The sequence below is a fragment of the Piliocolobus tephrosceles genome, chromosome 10 (assembly GCF_002776525.5).
Source record: "Piliocolobus tephrosceles isolate RC106 chromosome 10, ASM277652v3, whole genome shotgun sequence".
NCBI lineage: Eukaryota > Metazoa > Chordata > Mammalia > Primates > Cercopithecidae > Piliocolobus > Piliocolobus tephrosceles.
This window is the reverse complement of record NC_045443.1, coordinates 91,838,599-91,852,299: the sequence shown is the minus strand read 5'-3', so window position 1 is coordinate 91,852,299 and position 13,701 is coordinate 91,838,599. Positions and strand designations below refer to the sequence as shown.

The 13,701-nt window shown below is 36.9% G+C and overlaps 1 protein-coding gene across 15 annotated transcripts in view; it reads left to right on the top strand.

Moving 5' to 3' along the window:
* Positions 1–13,701, top strand: part of CEP83 (centrosomal protein 83) — a 196,575-nt gene that overhangs the window by 51,396 nt on the left and 131,478 nt on the right. For 14 of the 15 annotated variants that reach the window (XR_002734697.2, XM_023226730.2, XM_023226650.2 and 11 more), the window contains 2 exons: positions 4,537–4,629; positions 6,836–6,967. Coding sequence is in view for 14 of the 15 variants with exons in the window: in XM_023226730.2 (XP_023082498.1) it covers positions 4,537–4,629; positions 6,836–6,967 (225 nt within the window). In the remaining variant the exon portion in view is untranslated. The remainder of the gene's footprint in view (positions 1–4,536; positions 4,630–6,835; positions 6,968–13,701) is intronic. The other variant, XM_023226881.1, reaches the window with a different exon arrangement.

Sequence of the window (13,701 nt, the reverse complement as noted above, 5' to 3'; positions counted from 1 at the left end):
CTCCTAAAATGGGATGGGAGAAATCCTCTAATTCAGTCAGTGTCTTTGGTTTATGTGTGCTTTGGAGATACAGAGGATAGGAGAGGGAGAGATGGGGAGAGACAGAGGAAGAGAGAATTTATTATGTGAGTATTTGTTTTTAATAAGATTCCTAGGAGTTAAGAAAAAGTTAGAGATCCTTTGTCAGAGACCTCAGATCAGAAGACCCCTAAACTGTTGTATGCTGTTAGATTGCACAGGCCAATGGTGAGGTGCACACCATCACAGAATTTAAAGCACTGTTGTTTCCAAGAGGCATCTGTGATGTCATTGAACATATAATATTAGGAGCTGCATGGATATTGTGCAGCTGCATCACTCTACAGGGTAGTGAGCACAGGTTATCTTTGTTCTTTGTAATGCACCTTGTCTGGTTTTTTGGCTGCTGTTCTCTTTATTGCTGGGTTTAAGCAATTTGATTGACATACTTTGCAGTTTTCTTTATATCTGTAGTGCTTGGGGTTTATTGAATTCCATAGGTCTATGAGTTTACAGTTTTTATCAAACTGAAAATTTTTGGAGATTACTTCTAAAAATATTTTCTGCCTCCTCTTTCACCTCGTTTGGAGACTCTTAATTACATTCTAACATTAGACCACTTAAAGTTCTCCCATAGCTTGCTGATGTTGTTTATTAATTTATTTTTAGTATTTTTTATCTCTGTGCTTCATTTTGGTTGGTTTCTGTTGCCATGTTTTCAGATTCATTGATTTTCATTGATTTTTTTCTTCTGCAATATCTAACCCACCATTAATTCCATGCAGTGTAATTTTCATCTCTGAAAGTTCAATTTTGGTCTTTTGTTGTTGTTGTTGTTGTTTTTGAGACAGCGTCTCTCTGTGTCGCCCAGGCTGGAGTGTAGTGGTGTGATCTCCGCTTACTGCAAGCTCCGCCTCCCGAGTTCACGCCATTCTCCTGCCTCAGCCTCCCAAGTAGCTGGGACTACACGTGCCCGCCACCACGACTGGTTAATTTTTTTATATTTTATTTTTATTAGAGATGGGGTTTCACTGTGTTAGCCAGGATGGTCTCAATCTCCTGAGCTTGTGATCTGCCACCATGGCCTCCCAAAGTGCTGGGATTACAGGCGTGAGCCACCTTGTCTGACCTTGGTCTTTTTATATCTTCCTTATCTCTATCTAACATGTTCAGTCTTTTCTCTAGTTCTTTGAACATACGGAATTCAGTTACAATAACTGTACAATAAAGTTTCAGTGATATCTATATCATTTCTGGGCCTGTTATAAGTTTATCCCCCCTGCTCCCACCACACACACACACACACACACACACACACACACACACACACTCTGTCTCTTTCTCTCTCTTTGTCTCTTATGCTTCTCTGCATGCCTGGTAAATTTTTATTGGATGTTAGATATTGTGAACTTTCTTTTTAAAATGCTGGATTTGTTTTGTTGTTTTTGTTTTGTTTTTGAGACGGAGTTTCACTCTTGTTCCCCAGGCTGGAGTGCAATGGAGTGATTTCAGCTCCCTGCAATCTCCACCTCCCAATATTTTTATATTCTGATACATGTTCTTGAACTTTATTTTGGGACACCGTTGAATTATTTGGAAACAGTTTTATCTTTCTGGGTCTTGCTTTTAAGTTTTTAAGTGGGAGCCAGAGTAGTATTTAGTGTAGTGCTAATTATTTCCCACCACTGATGCAAGTACTATTCTTCTGAGTACTATAACAATTTCTTTATGAAATGAAGGATTTTAATCTGATTTGGGGGAACAGAAACTCTTCTTAGGTCTCTATGAGCTCTGTGTATTCATCTTTCTACTCCTTTCAGGTGTTTCTTTGCCTAGCCTTAGGTAGTTTCCTTGCACACATGTGCTAATCAGTACTCTACTGAATGAGTCAAAACTTTTTGTAGGTCTTCATAGTTATCTTTCTGTGCCCTCTTTTCTCTGCTACCCTGTCTTAGGACTCTAACTACCCCAGTGTCCCTAGATGCTCAGTTTCATCTCCTCAACTCAGGGAGTCCATCATAACTGCAGGGGTATCCTTTCCTGTGCCAGGTCCTGAAAACTCTCAAAGCTCATCTTCTATGTTTTGTGCCTCTCAGGGATCTGCCTTTTGCTTTCTTATGTCTAGTGTCTTGCAAACTGTTTAATTTTTGTCTGTTCTTTTGTTTGTTTCAGGCAAGAGAGTGAATCTGGGCTCTTACTCTATCTTGGCTGAAAGGCTTTTTACTTTCAGTTAACTTTCAGTTTTGGAAATCTCAATCATGTACTGCATTCCCATGTACCCATCATCTAGCATTAATAATAATTCTCTCTGAGCCAGGCTTGTTTTATCTACTACTTTGTTCCACCCACTCCCACTTTTTCCCTCAATGTCTCTGGATTATTTTGAATCAAATCATATTATTTCAACAAATAATTGAGTATGTATCTCTAGAACAAACCAGTGCAGTCTCTCTTTAAAGCATAACCACAATACCTTTACCATATTTAAAATACTTATTCATTAATACCTTTTAATATCCCATCTTTGTTCAGGTTTTCTTAGTTTTCCCATGGTTTTGCTTGCTTAGTTTTGAAGTTAGATCATTTGAAACAGGAGCCATGTAAGCTTTACCTATTAATCTCTTCCTTTTAATTGCTACCTCATCTTAGTTTGGATTCTTGATGTTGTCACCCAGACTTGATACTTGATACCGTAAACCAGATTATGACATGAGCTTTCTATCTGGTTTCTTTGGCTCCATTTACTGCCTCCTCTTCCCACAGCTACAGCTACTCTCCCACTAAAGCTTTTGATTCATTTTGCTTCTTTGTAAAATATGGATATGGTAGTGTCACTCTTAAGCTTAAAAACCTTCAATAAATAAGTAACAGAAAAATATATGTACAATATCCTTTTTGTATAGAAATCAAAAGTGATACGTATGCTTGCGTATCTGTAGATTGTTTTAGGAAGGGTACATAAGAAGTTATTAACAATGATTGCTTCAATAGAAGAAAATTGGATTACTGCAGTGAGAAGACCTTTTAAGCTTTTGTTTGAATTATTTATGTAATTATATATATTCATTTTAAATAAAATTTTTAAGTAAATACTATTGAATACCGAATAAATAATAAGAGTCTAAACCTGGTATTCAGGAACCTTTCACTCTTTGGCTGCAACCTCTTTTCCTTTTGTTTCCAGCCAGGGTACAGCCCTCCAAGGTGGCATTTGGAAATGTTACAGTGTTCAGAGATTTCTACCAGTGTGAATATAGGGACCCACAATTTTAAATTTTCTGTAGTACTTAATGTGGTCACATTCCAAATGGCTTTAACTCACCTTTGAGAATCACTTTTCTGCCATACAGTCTCTGACACCCAGGCAAATTAAAATGTTACCTGGCTTGAGTTTGGGTTCTGTAAGCTTTCTATATAAGGGTTTTGTATAAGCTTTAGTTTTCCCATTCCTTTGATGCATCATGCCTTCTATCCTAAATGTGTTTTCTCTTTTTTATCTGTCTGGTAAGGCTGTATTGCCTACTTTTATAGTTATTTGTGTGTATGAGTTATTTTTAACACCAGAGTTTGGAGTTTTTTTGGGGAGATATGTACTTTACGTGAGTTTTTGTGATCTTTATAAAGTTATTTAGATACCTTGTATGCCTCAGTGTAGCTATACTGTGGGATTGTTGTAGGAATTAAATCAATGAATGCATATAAGGTGCTTAGAACAGGATAGTATGTAGGTTACAGTGCATTGTACAATGCTTTATATATAGTATACTCTCCATTCAATAGAATGTAATATTTTGAACATAGTATTTGGACTGTTCATAAAAAAAGAAACTGAACATTATCATTTTTGTAGAAATTAATATAAATACAAACTGTAGGCTTTTTTTTTTTTTTTTTTTACAGCTGGTATTTGTTCCTCATTCATTCATGAAGTAGTAGTTGAGTGGTTCCTATGTGCCAGACATTCGTGGGAGGTATTGGGAATACAATGATGAATAAAGACTGTGTCTTCCCATATGAGGCTTACATAAATATTTAATTGCTTATTAAAATATGAGTTCTATAAAAGAGTGTGACAAGGAGAAACCTAAATTAGGTACAGTGTGAGAGTACAAATGAGCCTTTACTAATTGAAAATAAGTCTGAAAGGTTCTCTTTGGTATAACAAATCGTTACACCTTTATTTTGCCTGCTTTGGAAAATAACTAGATTATTAGCCATTGTATACAACATGATAGTCTTAGTTGCCAACATAGTTATTCCTAACAATAGCAATAATAATCAGTAACTGTCTTTACTTCATGTTAATGGAATTTTTGACATCTCCAAGAGCCTGCAATTGAGATTCTTAAAGTATTATTTCAAATGATGATTCTATTTGTATAGTGATGACTATAAAAATAACTATATTGTGAAAACTTTCATGAATTCCATTTTCATAATTAGGAGAGAGGCTTTGAAATATGGAGAATTCTTGATTTGAATGTGATTTTATATTGTTTGCATTTCTCTACATATTAGATATTAACTCCACAAAAATTGGAATTGCTAAGAGCCCAAATACAGCAAGAATTAGAAACTCCAATGAGAGAACGTTTTCGGAATCTAGATGAAGTAAGTAACTTACGTTGTTTACTGTGCATTTATCCTCATGGCATAAAAGTCTCGATGAAAAGCGTCATTCCCCTACTCCAAAACCCTGCAGTAGTTCCCCCTTTTACTCAGTCATTACAGTGGCCTCTAAGGCTTCACAGGGTTGGACTCCCATTACCTCTCTTATCTCCTTTCCCTTTTCCACATTGGCCTACTGATGTTTCTTTGGCACTCCAGAATTGGTGCATTTCTTTATTTTTATTTTTAGTTTTAATTAAAAAAAATTTTTTTGAGACAGAGTCTGGCTCTGTTGTCCAGCCTGGAGTGCAGTGGCGTGATCTCGACTCACTTCAACCTCCGCCTCTCAGGTTTGAGCGATTCTCTTGCTTCAGCCTCCCAAATAGCTGGGATTACAGCCACGTGCCACCGTGCCTGGCTAATTTTTGTATTTTTAGTAGAAACGGAGTTTCACCATATTGGCCAGGCTAGTTTTGAACTCCTGATCTCAAGTGATTCACCAGCCTTGGCCTCTCAAAGTGTTGGGATTATAGGCGTGAGCCACCATGCCCAGCCGAATTGGCACATCTCTTCTGCCTTGAATACTCTCCCTCCAGATACGTCGTGGCTAACTTCATCTCTTGTAAGTCTTTGCTAAAATGTCACTTTCTCAGTGGGGCCTACTTTGACTGCTCCCATCTACCTATTTAATATTGTAACCTGCCTTTCCCATTCCTGCTTAGACCTTTAGACCTCCTTACCTTGCTCTGTTTTTCATTTTTTTTTTTTCTGGTATACATACCTTCTACTGTGCTATATACTTTACTTATTTATTGTGTTTATTTTCTGTTTTACCACCTCTAGAATGGAAGTTGCATGAGAGGAGGAACCTTTACCTGTTTTGTTCATTGTTATATTCCAAGTTCCTAGAACAGATTTTGGTATACAGTAGGTGCTCAATTAATATTTGTTGAAAGAGAGAATGAGTTTCATGCCACTTCATAAAAGTAAAAATCTGTTACAGTTTTACTTCAGGTTGAGACGGGTCTCCTTTGGTTAAGTGTTGGTGTAGTATGATTAAACGCTTAATAAAGGGGACAGGATAAGACTGCAGGTAATAAGTATATTAGATACTAGCTAGACATTTTATATATGTTACCTTATTTGACAAATATAGCTGGCCTTATACATACAAATGATTATTGTCTCCTTCAAAATGGGCCCCTTTGGAGAGCTGTAGTCTAGTGATGTGGTCATTACCCAAAACAGTGTAGAATCGTCTTTTATAATGGCTTACTGGTTTGATAATATGATCTTTCTAATACACACCTAGTGGCAAGCCATTATGGTTGGGGAGTAGATTTAATTTTTGTAAATAAACAAAATTTGACCCAAGATAAGTGATCAAATTCAATACAAGCTTTTTTTTTTTTTTTTTTTTTTAAATCAAAGAGAAGTGTATCTGTAGTAAAATCATGAAATCCATTTTCTTGGTTTATAAACTGGCTTAGAAATCTTTGAACTAAAGATTTTTGGTGAGCTGGGTGTTTTAGGAGACATGCTTTCCTAGTTATCGAATTTCCTGTTAGCATCTCCTGTATCTTTCTGCTCTGTTGCCTGAGTTTCTCGTTGGGTATTCAGAATGCCAGCAGCTTTCATAGAGTAGTGTTAGGAAGCAGGATGAGAGCACTCCAGGGAATTGCATGTGTTCCTGGTCAATCAGTAGAGATGATGCTGCATGTATTCTTCAGGTTGGTGTGTTGAGTTGAACTATCATTGTCATATTTAATTAGAGGTTAAGATGCTGTACTAAATATTACAATAACCTTTTATCTCTTTTGAATTTGTTTTACTTATACTAAATTATACATTTAAAAAATCTATGTTTTGAAAAGGTGTGCTGCATTCTTACATGTTGTTTAGTCCAGAGATTAACACTTTCCTCATACTATACACTTTTATTATAATGAGAATCAGTGAAGAAATAAGATTAATTGAATGGTAATTTACTTTTTGGGTATCTTTTGAGGAATGTACTAATTCTATATGTAGGATACTTGTTATGAGGACTTTTCCAAATTCATTTGTATTTCTGTTAAATTTGTTTTTTACTTTTAGAGTGGCTGTCATTATAATGTAATTTAAAATTATATTTATAAAAGTGATTATTGGAGTGAGTACAAATTTTGTTTATAAATCTATGATAAATTGCATTCTCCCTTTAATTTAGGAGGTGGAAAAGTATAGAGCTTTATATAATAAGCTTCGCTATGAACATACATTTCTAAAGTCAGAATTTGAACACCAGAAGGAAGAGTATGCACGTATTTTAGACGAAGGAAAAATAAAATATGAATCAGAAGTAAGTGATTGATTATATGAGTTTCTTCATTATTGTTCTAGTCAACACAATTTTATAATTATATATTTTTAAAAATTTCAAATTAGAGTTGATTGCATGATTTCATTAATTAGTGGTGGAGTATTCATCATGATTTTCATCAGCTCCGTATCAACAGTTTTCTTGTGAAAGTTCTGTTTTGACTGTAGATTTTTAAAATTCTATTTATCTTTTATTTTGTCTGAGCCAATGGAGATAGACAACTTTGGGGAATTTCATTATACAAAGTCTTTTGTCTCATATAGCCACAGAGATGGACTTCTCGCTGCAAATATAGTTAGTGTGATTCCTTACTTAGCATTGTTCTTTCTGCTTCTTGGAACCAAACCACATATAGGAAAGCTCTAGCTGTCAACCTGTGCACTTTGATATAAACAAGGGGTTTATACCTTAAAGTGTACCCATCAACTTCAAGAAGTACACTTTGTTTTTTCTGCCATTTGCAACTGGAGTGTTCTCTCTGTGCTGCCTACAGCATATATTCCTACTTCATCTCCATTGCTTTTGGCAGCCTTTCTACTCATTTTGTGGTTTGTCTCCTAGTTTTGCCCAAAATGGGGTTACTGTTTTTCATTCCTTGTGTTGCTTTTGGAATATTTTTCAAATGGAAAGAGAGAAATACTAGTTTTATCCTGCCATATTCATAAAAAATAGGTTGGTATCTATAGTTTTGTGAAATATTCTCTTTACAAACATATCTACATTTTAAATTTATTGCATTGTCTTTATTTGGAATTAAGAGTTAAAATATACTTACCTTCCTTTACCACTTACTAAATATTTACAGTGTTCTGGGCATTTAATAAAAACTAAAACTGTTCTACTTGGATCAGACTGTTTTATTCTTATTAGTGAGCAAACTGCTATGAGTGTTTCATCTGTAAGAAGCTATATGAACCTTGGATCATTTGTGTCTATTGACAGTGTAGTACCAGAACACTATAAATATTTATAATAGTTTTTTGCATTAAAAAAACTCTTCATAACTTTAAGGCTTTAAGTGCTTTATTCATATATTATCTCACTTCTATTACAATAGTCAGTGAGATGAGGCAGGACTGTCTTATTTGATTGATTGATCAAGAGAAGGTCTTACTCTGTGGCCCAGGCTGGAATGCAGTGACACAATAATAGCTCACTATAACTTAAGCTCAAATGATCTTCCTGCCTCAGGTCCCCAAGTAGCTAGGACCAGAGACATGTACTACCTCATCTGGCTAATAAAACAAACAAACAAACAAAAAATATAAAAACTCTTGTAGAGATAGGGCCTTGCTATGTTGCCCAGGCTGATCTCGGACTACTGGCCTCAAGCAATCCTCCTGCCTCAGCCTCTCAAAGTGCTGGAATTAGAGGCATAGGCTATTGTGCCCAGCCCTTATTTTCTTCATTTTAAATGAAACTGAGGCACAGGATAAGTGAATTTATTGGGGGAACTCACCCCCAATATTTCAATGTAGGTTCTTTCTATTTTCCTTAAGTGTCAGCCGGCTGAGAAATAAAGAGAAAGAGTACAAAGAGAGGAATTTTACAGCTGGGCCTCTGGGGGTGACATCACATATCGGTAGGAATGTAATGCCCACCGGAGCCTCAAAGCCAGCAAATTTTATTAAGGATTTCAAAAGGGGAGGGGGTGTAAGAACAGGGAGTAGGTCACAAAGATCACATGCTTCAAAGGGCAAAAAGGAGAACAAAGATCACAAGGCAATGGGCAAAAGCAGAATTACTGATAAGGGTCTGTGTTCAGTGGTGCATGCATTGTCTTGATAAACATCTTTTTTTTTTTAAGATTTATTTATTTATTTATTTATTTTATTTATTTTTTATTTTTTATTATACTTTAAGTTCTAGGGTACATGTGCATAACGTGCAGGTTTGTTACATATGTATATTTGTGCCATGTTAGTGTGCTGCACCCATCAACTCATCAGCACCCATCAATTCATCATTTATATCATGTGTAACTCCCAATGCAATCCCTCCCCCCTCCCCCCTCCCCATGATAGGCCCCAGTGTGTGATGTTCCCCTTCCCAAGTCCAAGTGGTCTCATTGTTCAGTTCCCACCTATGAGTGAGAACATGCGGTGTTTGGTTTTCTGTTCTTGTGATAGTTTGCTAAGAATGATGGTTTCCAGCTGCATCCATGTCCCTACAAAGGATGTAAACTCATCCTTTTTTATGGCTGCATAGTATTCCATGGTGTATATGTGCCACATTTTCTTAATCCAGTCTGTCACAGATGGACATTTGGATTGATTCCAAGTCTTTGCTATTGTGAATAGTGCCGCAATAAACATACGTGTGCATGTGTCTTTATAGCAGCATGATTTATAATCCTTTGGGTATATACCCAGTAGTGGGATGGCTGGGTCATATGGTACATCTAGTTCTAGATCCTTGAGGAATTGCCATACTGTTTTCCATAATGGGTGAACTAGTTTACAATCCCACCAACAGTGTAAAAGTGTTCCTATTTCTCCACATCCTCTCCAGCATCTGTTGTTCCCTGACTTTTTAATGATTGCCATTCTAACTGGTGTGAGATGGTATCTCATTGTGGTTTTGATTTGCATTTCTCTGATGGCCAGTGATGATGAGCATTTTTTCATGTGTCTGTTGGCTGTATGAATGTCTTCTTTTGAGAAATGTCTGTTCATATCCTTTGCCCACTTTTTGATGGGGTTGTTTGTTTTTTTCTTGTAAATTTGTTTGAGTTCTTTGTAGATTCTGGATATTAGCCCTTTGTCAGATGAGTAGATTGCAAAAATTTTCTCCCATTCTGTAGGTTGCCTGTTCACTCTGATGGTAGTTTCTTTTGCTGTGCAGAAGCTCTTTAGTTTAATTAGATCCCAATTGTCAATTTTGGCTTTTGCTGCCATTGCTTTTGGTGTTTTAGACATGAAGTCCTTGCCCATGCCTATGTCCTGAATGATACTACCTAGGTTTTCTTCTAGGGTTTTTATGGTATTAGGTCTAACATTTAAGTCTCTAATCCATCTTGAATTAATCTTCATATGAGGAGTAAGGAAAGGATCCAGTTTCAGCTTTCTACTTATGGCTAGCCAATTTTCCCAGCACCATTTATTAAATAGGGAATCCTTTCCCCATTTCTTGTTTCTATCAGGTTTGTCAAAGATCAGATGGCTGTAGATGTGTGGTGTTATTTCTGAGGACTCTGTTCTGTTCCATTGGTCTATATCTCTGTTTTGGTACCAGTACCATGCTGTTTTGGTTACTGTAGCCTTGTAGTATAGTTTGAAGTCAGGTAGCGTGACGCCTCCAGCTTTGTCCTTTTGACTTAGGATTGTCTTGGCAATGCGGGCTCTTTTTTGGTTCCATATGAACTTTAAAGCAGTTTTTTCCAATTCTGTGAAGAAACTCATTGGTAGCTTGATGTGGATGGCATTGAATCTATAAATAACCTTGGGCAGTATGGCCATTTTCATGATATTGATTCTTCCTATCCATGAGCATGGTATGTTCTTCCATTTGTTTGTGTCCTCTTTGATTTCACTGAGCAGTGGTTTGTAGTTCTCCTTGAAGAGGTCCTTTACATCCCTTGTAAGTTGGATTCCTAGGTATTTTATTCTCTTTGAAGCAATTGTGAATGGAAGTTCATTCATGATTTGGCTCTCTGTTTGTCTGTTACTGGTGTATAAGAATGCTTGTGATTTTTGCACATTAATTTTGTATCCTGAGACTTTGCTGAAGTTGCTTATCAGCTTAAGGAGGTTTTGGGCTGAGACAATGGGGTTTTCTAAATATACAATCATGTCATCTGCAAACAGGGACAATTTGACTTCTTCTTTTCCTAACTGGATACCCTTTATTTCTTTCTCTTGCCTGATTGCCCTAGCCAGAACTTCCAACACTATGTTGAATAGGAGTGGTGAGAGAGGGCATCCCTGTCTTGTGCCAGTTTTCAAAGGGAATTTTTCCAGTTTTTGCCCATTCAGTATGATATTAGCTGTGGGTTTGTCATAAATAGCTCTTATTATTTTGAGGTACGTTCCATCAATACCGAATTTATTGAGCGTCTTTAGCATGAAGGGCTGTTGAATATTGTCAAAAGCCTTTTCTGCATCTATTGAGATAATCATGTGGTTCTTGTCTTTGGTTCTGTTTATATGCTGGATTACGTTGATTGATTTGCGAATGTTGAACCAGCCTTGCATCCCAGGGATGAAGCCCACTTGATCATGGTGGATAAGCTTTTTGATGTGCTGCTGAATCCGATTTGCCAGTATTTTATTGAAGATTTTTGCATCGATGTTCATCAGGGATATTGGTCTAAAATTCTCTTTTTTTATTGTGTCTCTGCCAGGCTTTGGTATCAGGATGATGTTGGCCTCATAATATGAGTTAGGGAAGATTCCCTCTTTTTCTGTTGATTGGAATAGTTTCAGAAGGAATGGTACCAGCTCCTCTTTGTACCTCTGGTAGAATTCAGCTGTGAATCCATCTGGTCCTGGACTTTTTTTGGTTGGTGGGCTATTAATTATTGCCTCAATTTCAGAGGCTGCTATTGGTCTATTCAGGGATTCAACTTCTTCCTGGTTTAGTCTTGGAAGAGTGTAAGTGTCCAGGAAATTATCCATTTCTTCTAGATTTTCTAGTTGATTTGCGTAGAGGTGTTTATAGTATTCTCTGATGGTGGTTTGTATTTCTGTGGGGTCCATGGTGATATCCCCTTTATCATTTTTTATTGCGTCTATTTGATTCCTCTCTCTTTTCTTCTTTATTAGTCTTGCTAGCGGTCTGTCAATTTTGTTGATCTTTTCAAAAAAACAACTCCTGGATTCATTGATTTTTTTGGAGGGTTTTTTGTGTCTCTATCTCCTTCAGTTCTGCTCTGATCTTAGTTATTTCTTGCCTTCTGCTAGCTTTTGAATGTGTTTGCTCTTGCCACTCTAGTTCTTTTAATTGTGATGTTAGAGTGTCAATTTTAGATCTTTCCTGCTTTCTCTTGTGGGCATTTAGTGCTATAAATTTCCCTCTACACACTGCTTTAAATGTGTCCCAGAGATTCTGGTATGCTGTATCTTTGTTCTCATTGGTTTCAAAGAACATCTTTATTTCTGCCTTCATTTTGTTATGTACCCAGTAGTCATTCAGGAGCAGGTTGTTCAGTTTCCATGTAGTTGAGTGGTTTTGATTGAGTTTCTTAGTCCTGAGTTCTAGTTTGATTGCACTGTGGTCTGAGAGACAGTTTGTTATAATTTCTGTTCTTTTACATTTCCTGAGGAGTGCTTTACTTCCAATTATGTGGTCATTTTTGGAATAAGTGTGATGTGGTGCTGAGAAGAATGTATATTCTGTTGATTTGGGGTGGAGAGTTCTATAGATGTCTGTTAGGTCCACTTGATGCAGAGATGAGTTCATTCCTGGATATCCTTGTTAACTTTCTGTCTCGTTGATCTGTCTAATGTTGACAGTGGAGTGTTGAAGTCTCCCATTATTATTGTATGGGAGTCTAAGTCTCTTTGTAAGTCTCTAAGGACTTGCTTTATGAATCGGGGTGCTCCTGTATTGGGTGCATATATATTTAGGATAGTTAGCTCTTCCTGTTGAATTGATCCCTTTACCATTATGTAATGGCCTTCTTTGTCTCTTTTGATCTTTGATGGTTTAACGTCTGTTTTATCAGAGACTAGGATTGCAACCCCTGCTTTTTTTGTTCTCCATTTGCTTGGTAGATCTTCCTCCATCCCTTTATTTGATCTTCCTCCATCCCTTTATTTTATTTAGACATACATCCCTATGTATGTCTCTGAATGTGAGATGGGTCTCCTGAATACAGCAGACTGATGGGTCTTGACTCTTTATCCAGTTTGCCAGTCTGTGTCTTTTAATTGGAGCATTTAGTCCATTTACATTTAAGGTTAATATTGTTATGTGTGAACTTGATCCTGCCATTATGATATTAACTGGTTATTTTGCTCGTTAGTTGATGCAGTTTCTTCCTAGCCTCGATGGTCTTTACATTTTGGCATGTTTTTGCAATGGCTGGTACCGGTTCTTCCTTTCCACGTTTAGGGCTTCCTTCAGGGTCTCTTGTAAGGCAGGCCTGGTGGTGAGAAAATCTCTAAGCATTTGCTTATCTGTAAAGGATTTTATTTCTCCTTCACTTATGAAACTTAGTTTGGCTGGATATGAAATTCTGTGTTTAAAATTCTTTTCTTTAAGAATGTTGAATATTGGCCCCCACTCTCTTCTGGCTTGTAGAGTTTCTGCCTAGAGATCTGCTGTTAGTCTGATGGGCTTCCCTTTGTGGGTAACCCGACCTTTCTCTCTGGCTGCCCTTAAGATTTTTTCCTTCATTTCAACTTTGGTGAATCTGGCAATTATGTGTCTTGGAGTTGCTCTTCTCGAGGAGTATCTTTGTGGTGTTCTCTGTATTTCCTGAATTTGAATGTTGGCCTGCCCTACTAGGTTGGGGAAGTTCTCCTGGATGGTATCCTGAAGAGTGTTTTCCAATTTGGTTCCATTTTCCCCCTCACTTTCAGGCACCCCAATCAGACGTAGATTTGGTCTTTTTACATAATCCCATACTTCTTGCAGGCTTTGTTCATTTCTTTTTCTTCTTTTTTCTTTTGGTTTCTCTTCTCGCTTCATTTCATTCATTTGATCCTCCATCGCTGATACTCTTTCTTCCAGTTGATCGAGTCGGTTACTGAAGCTTGTGCATTTGTCAC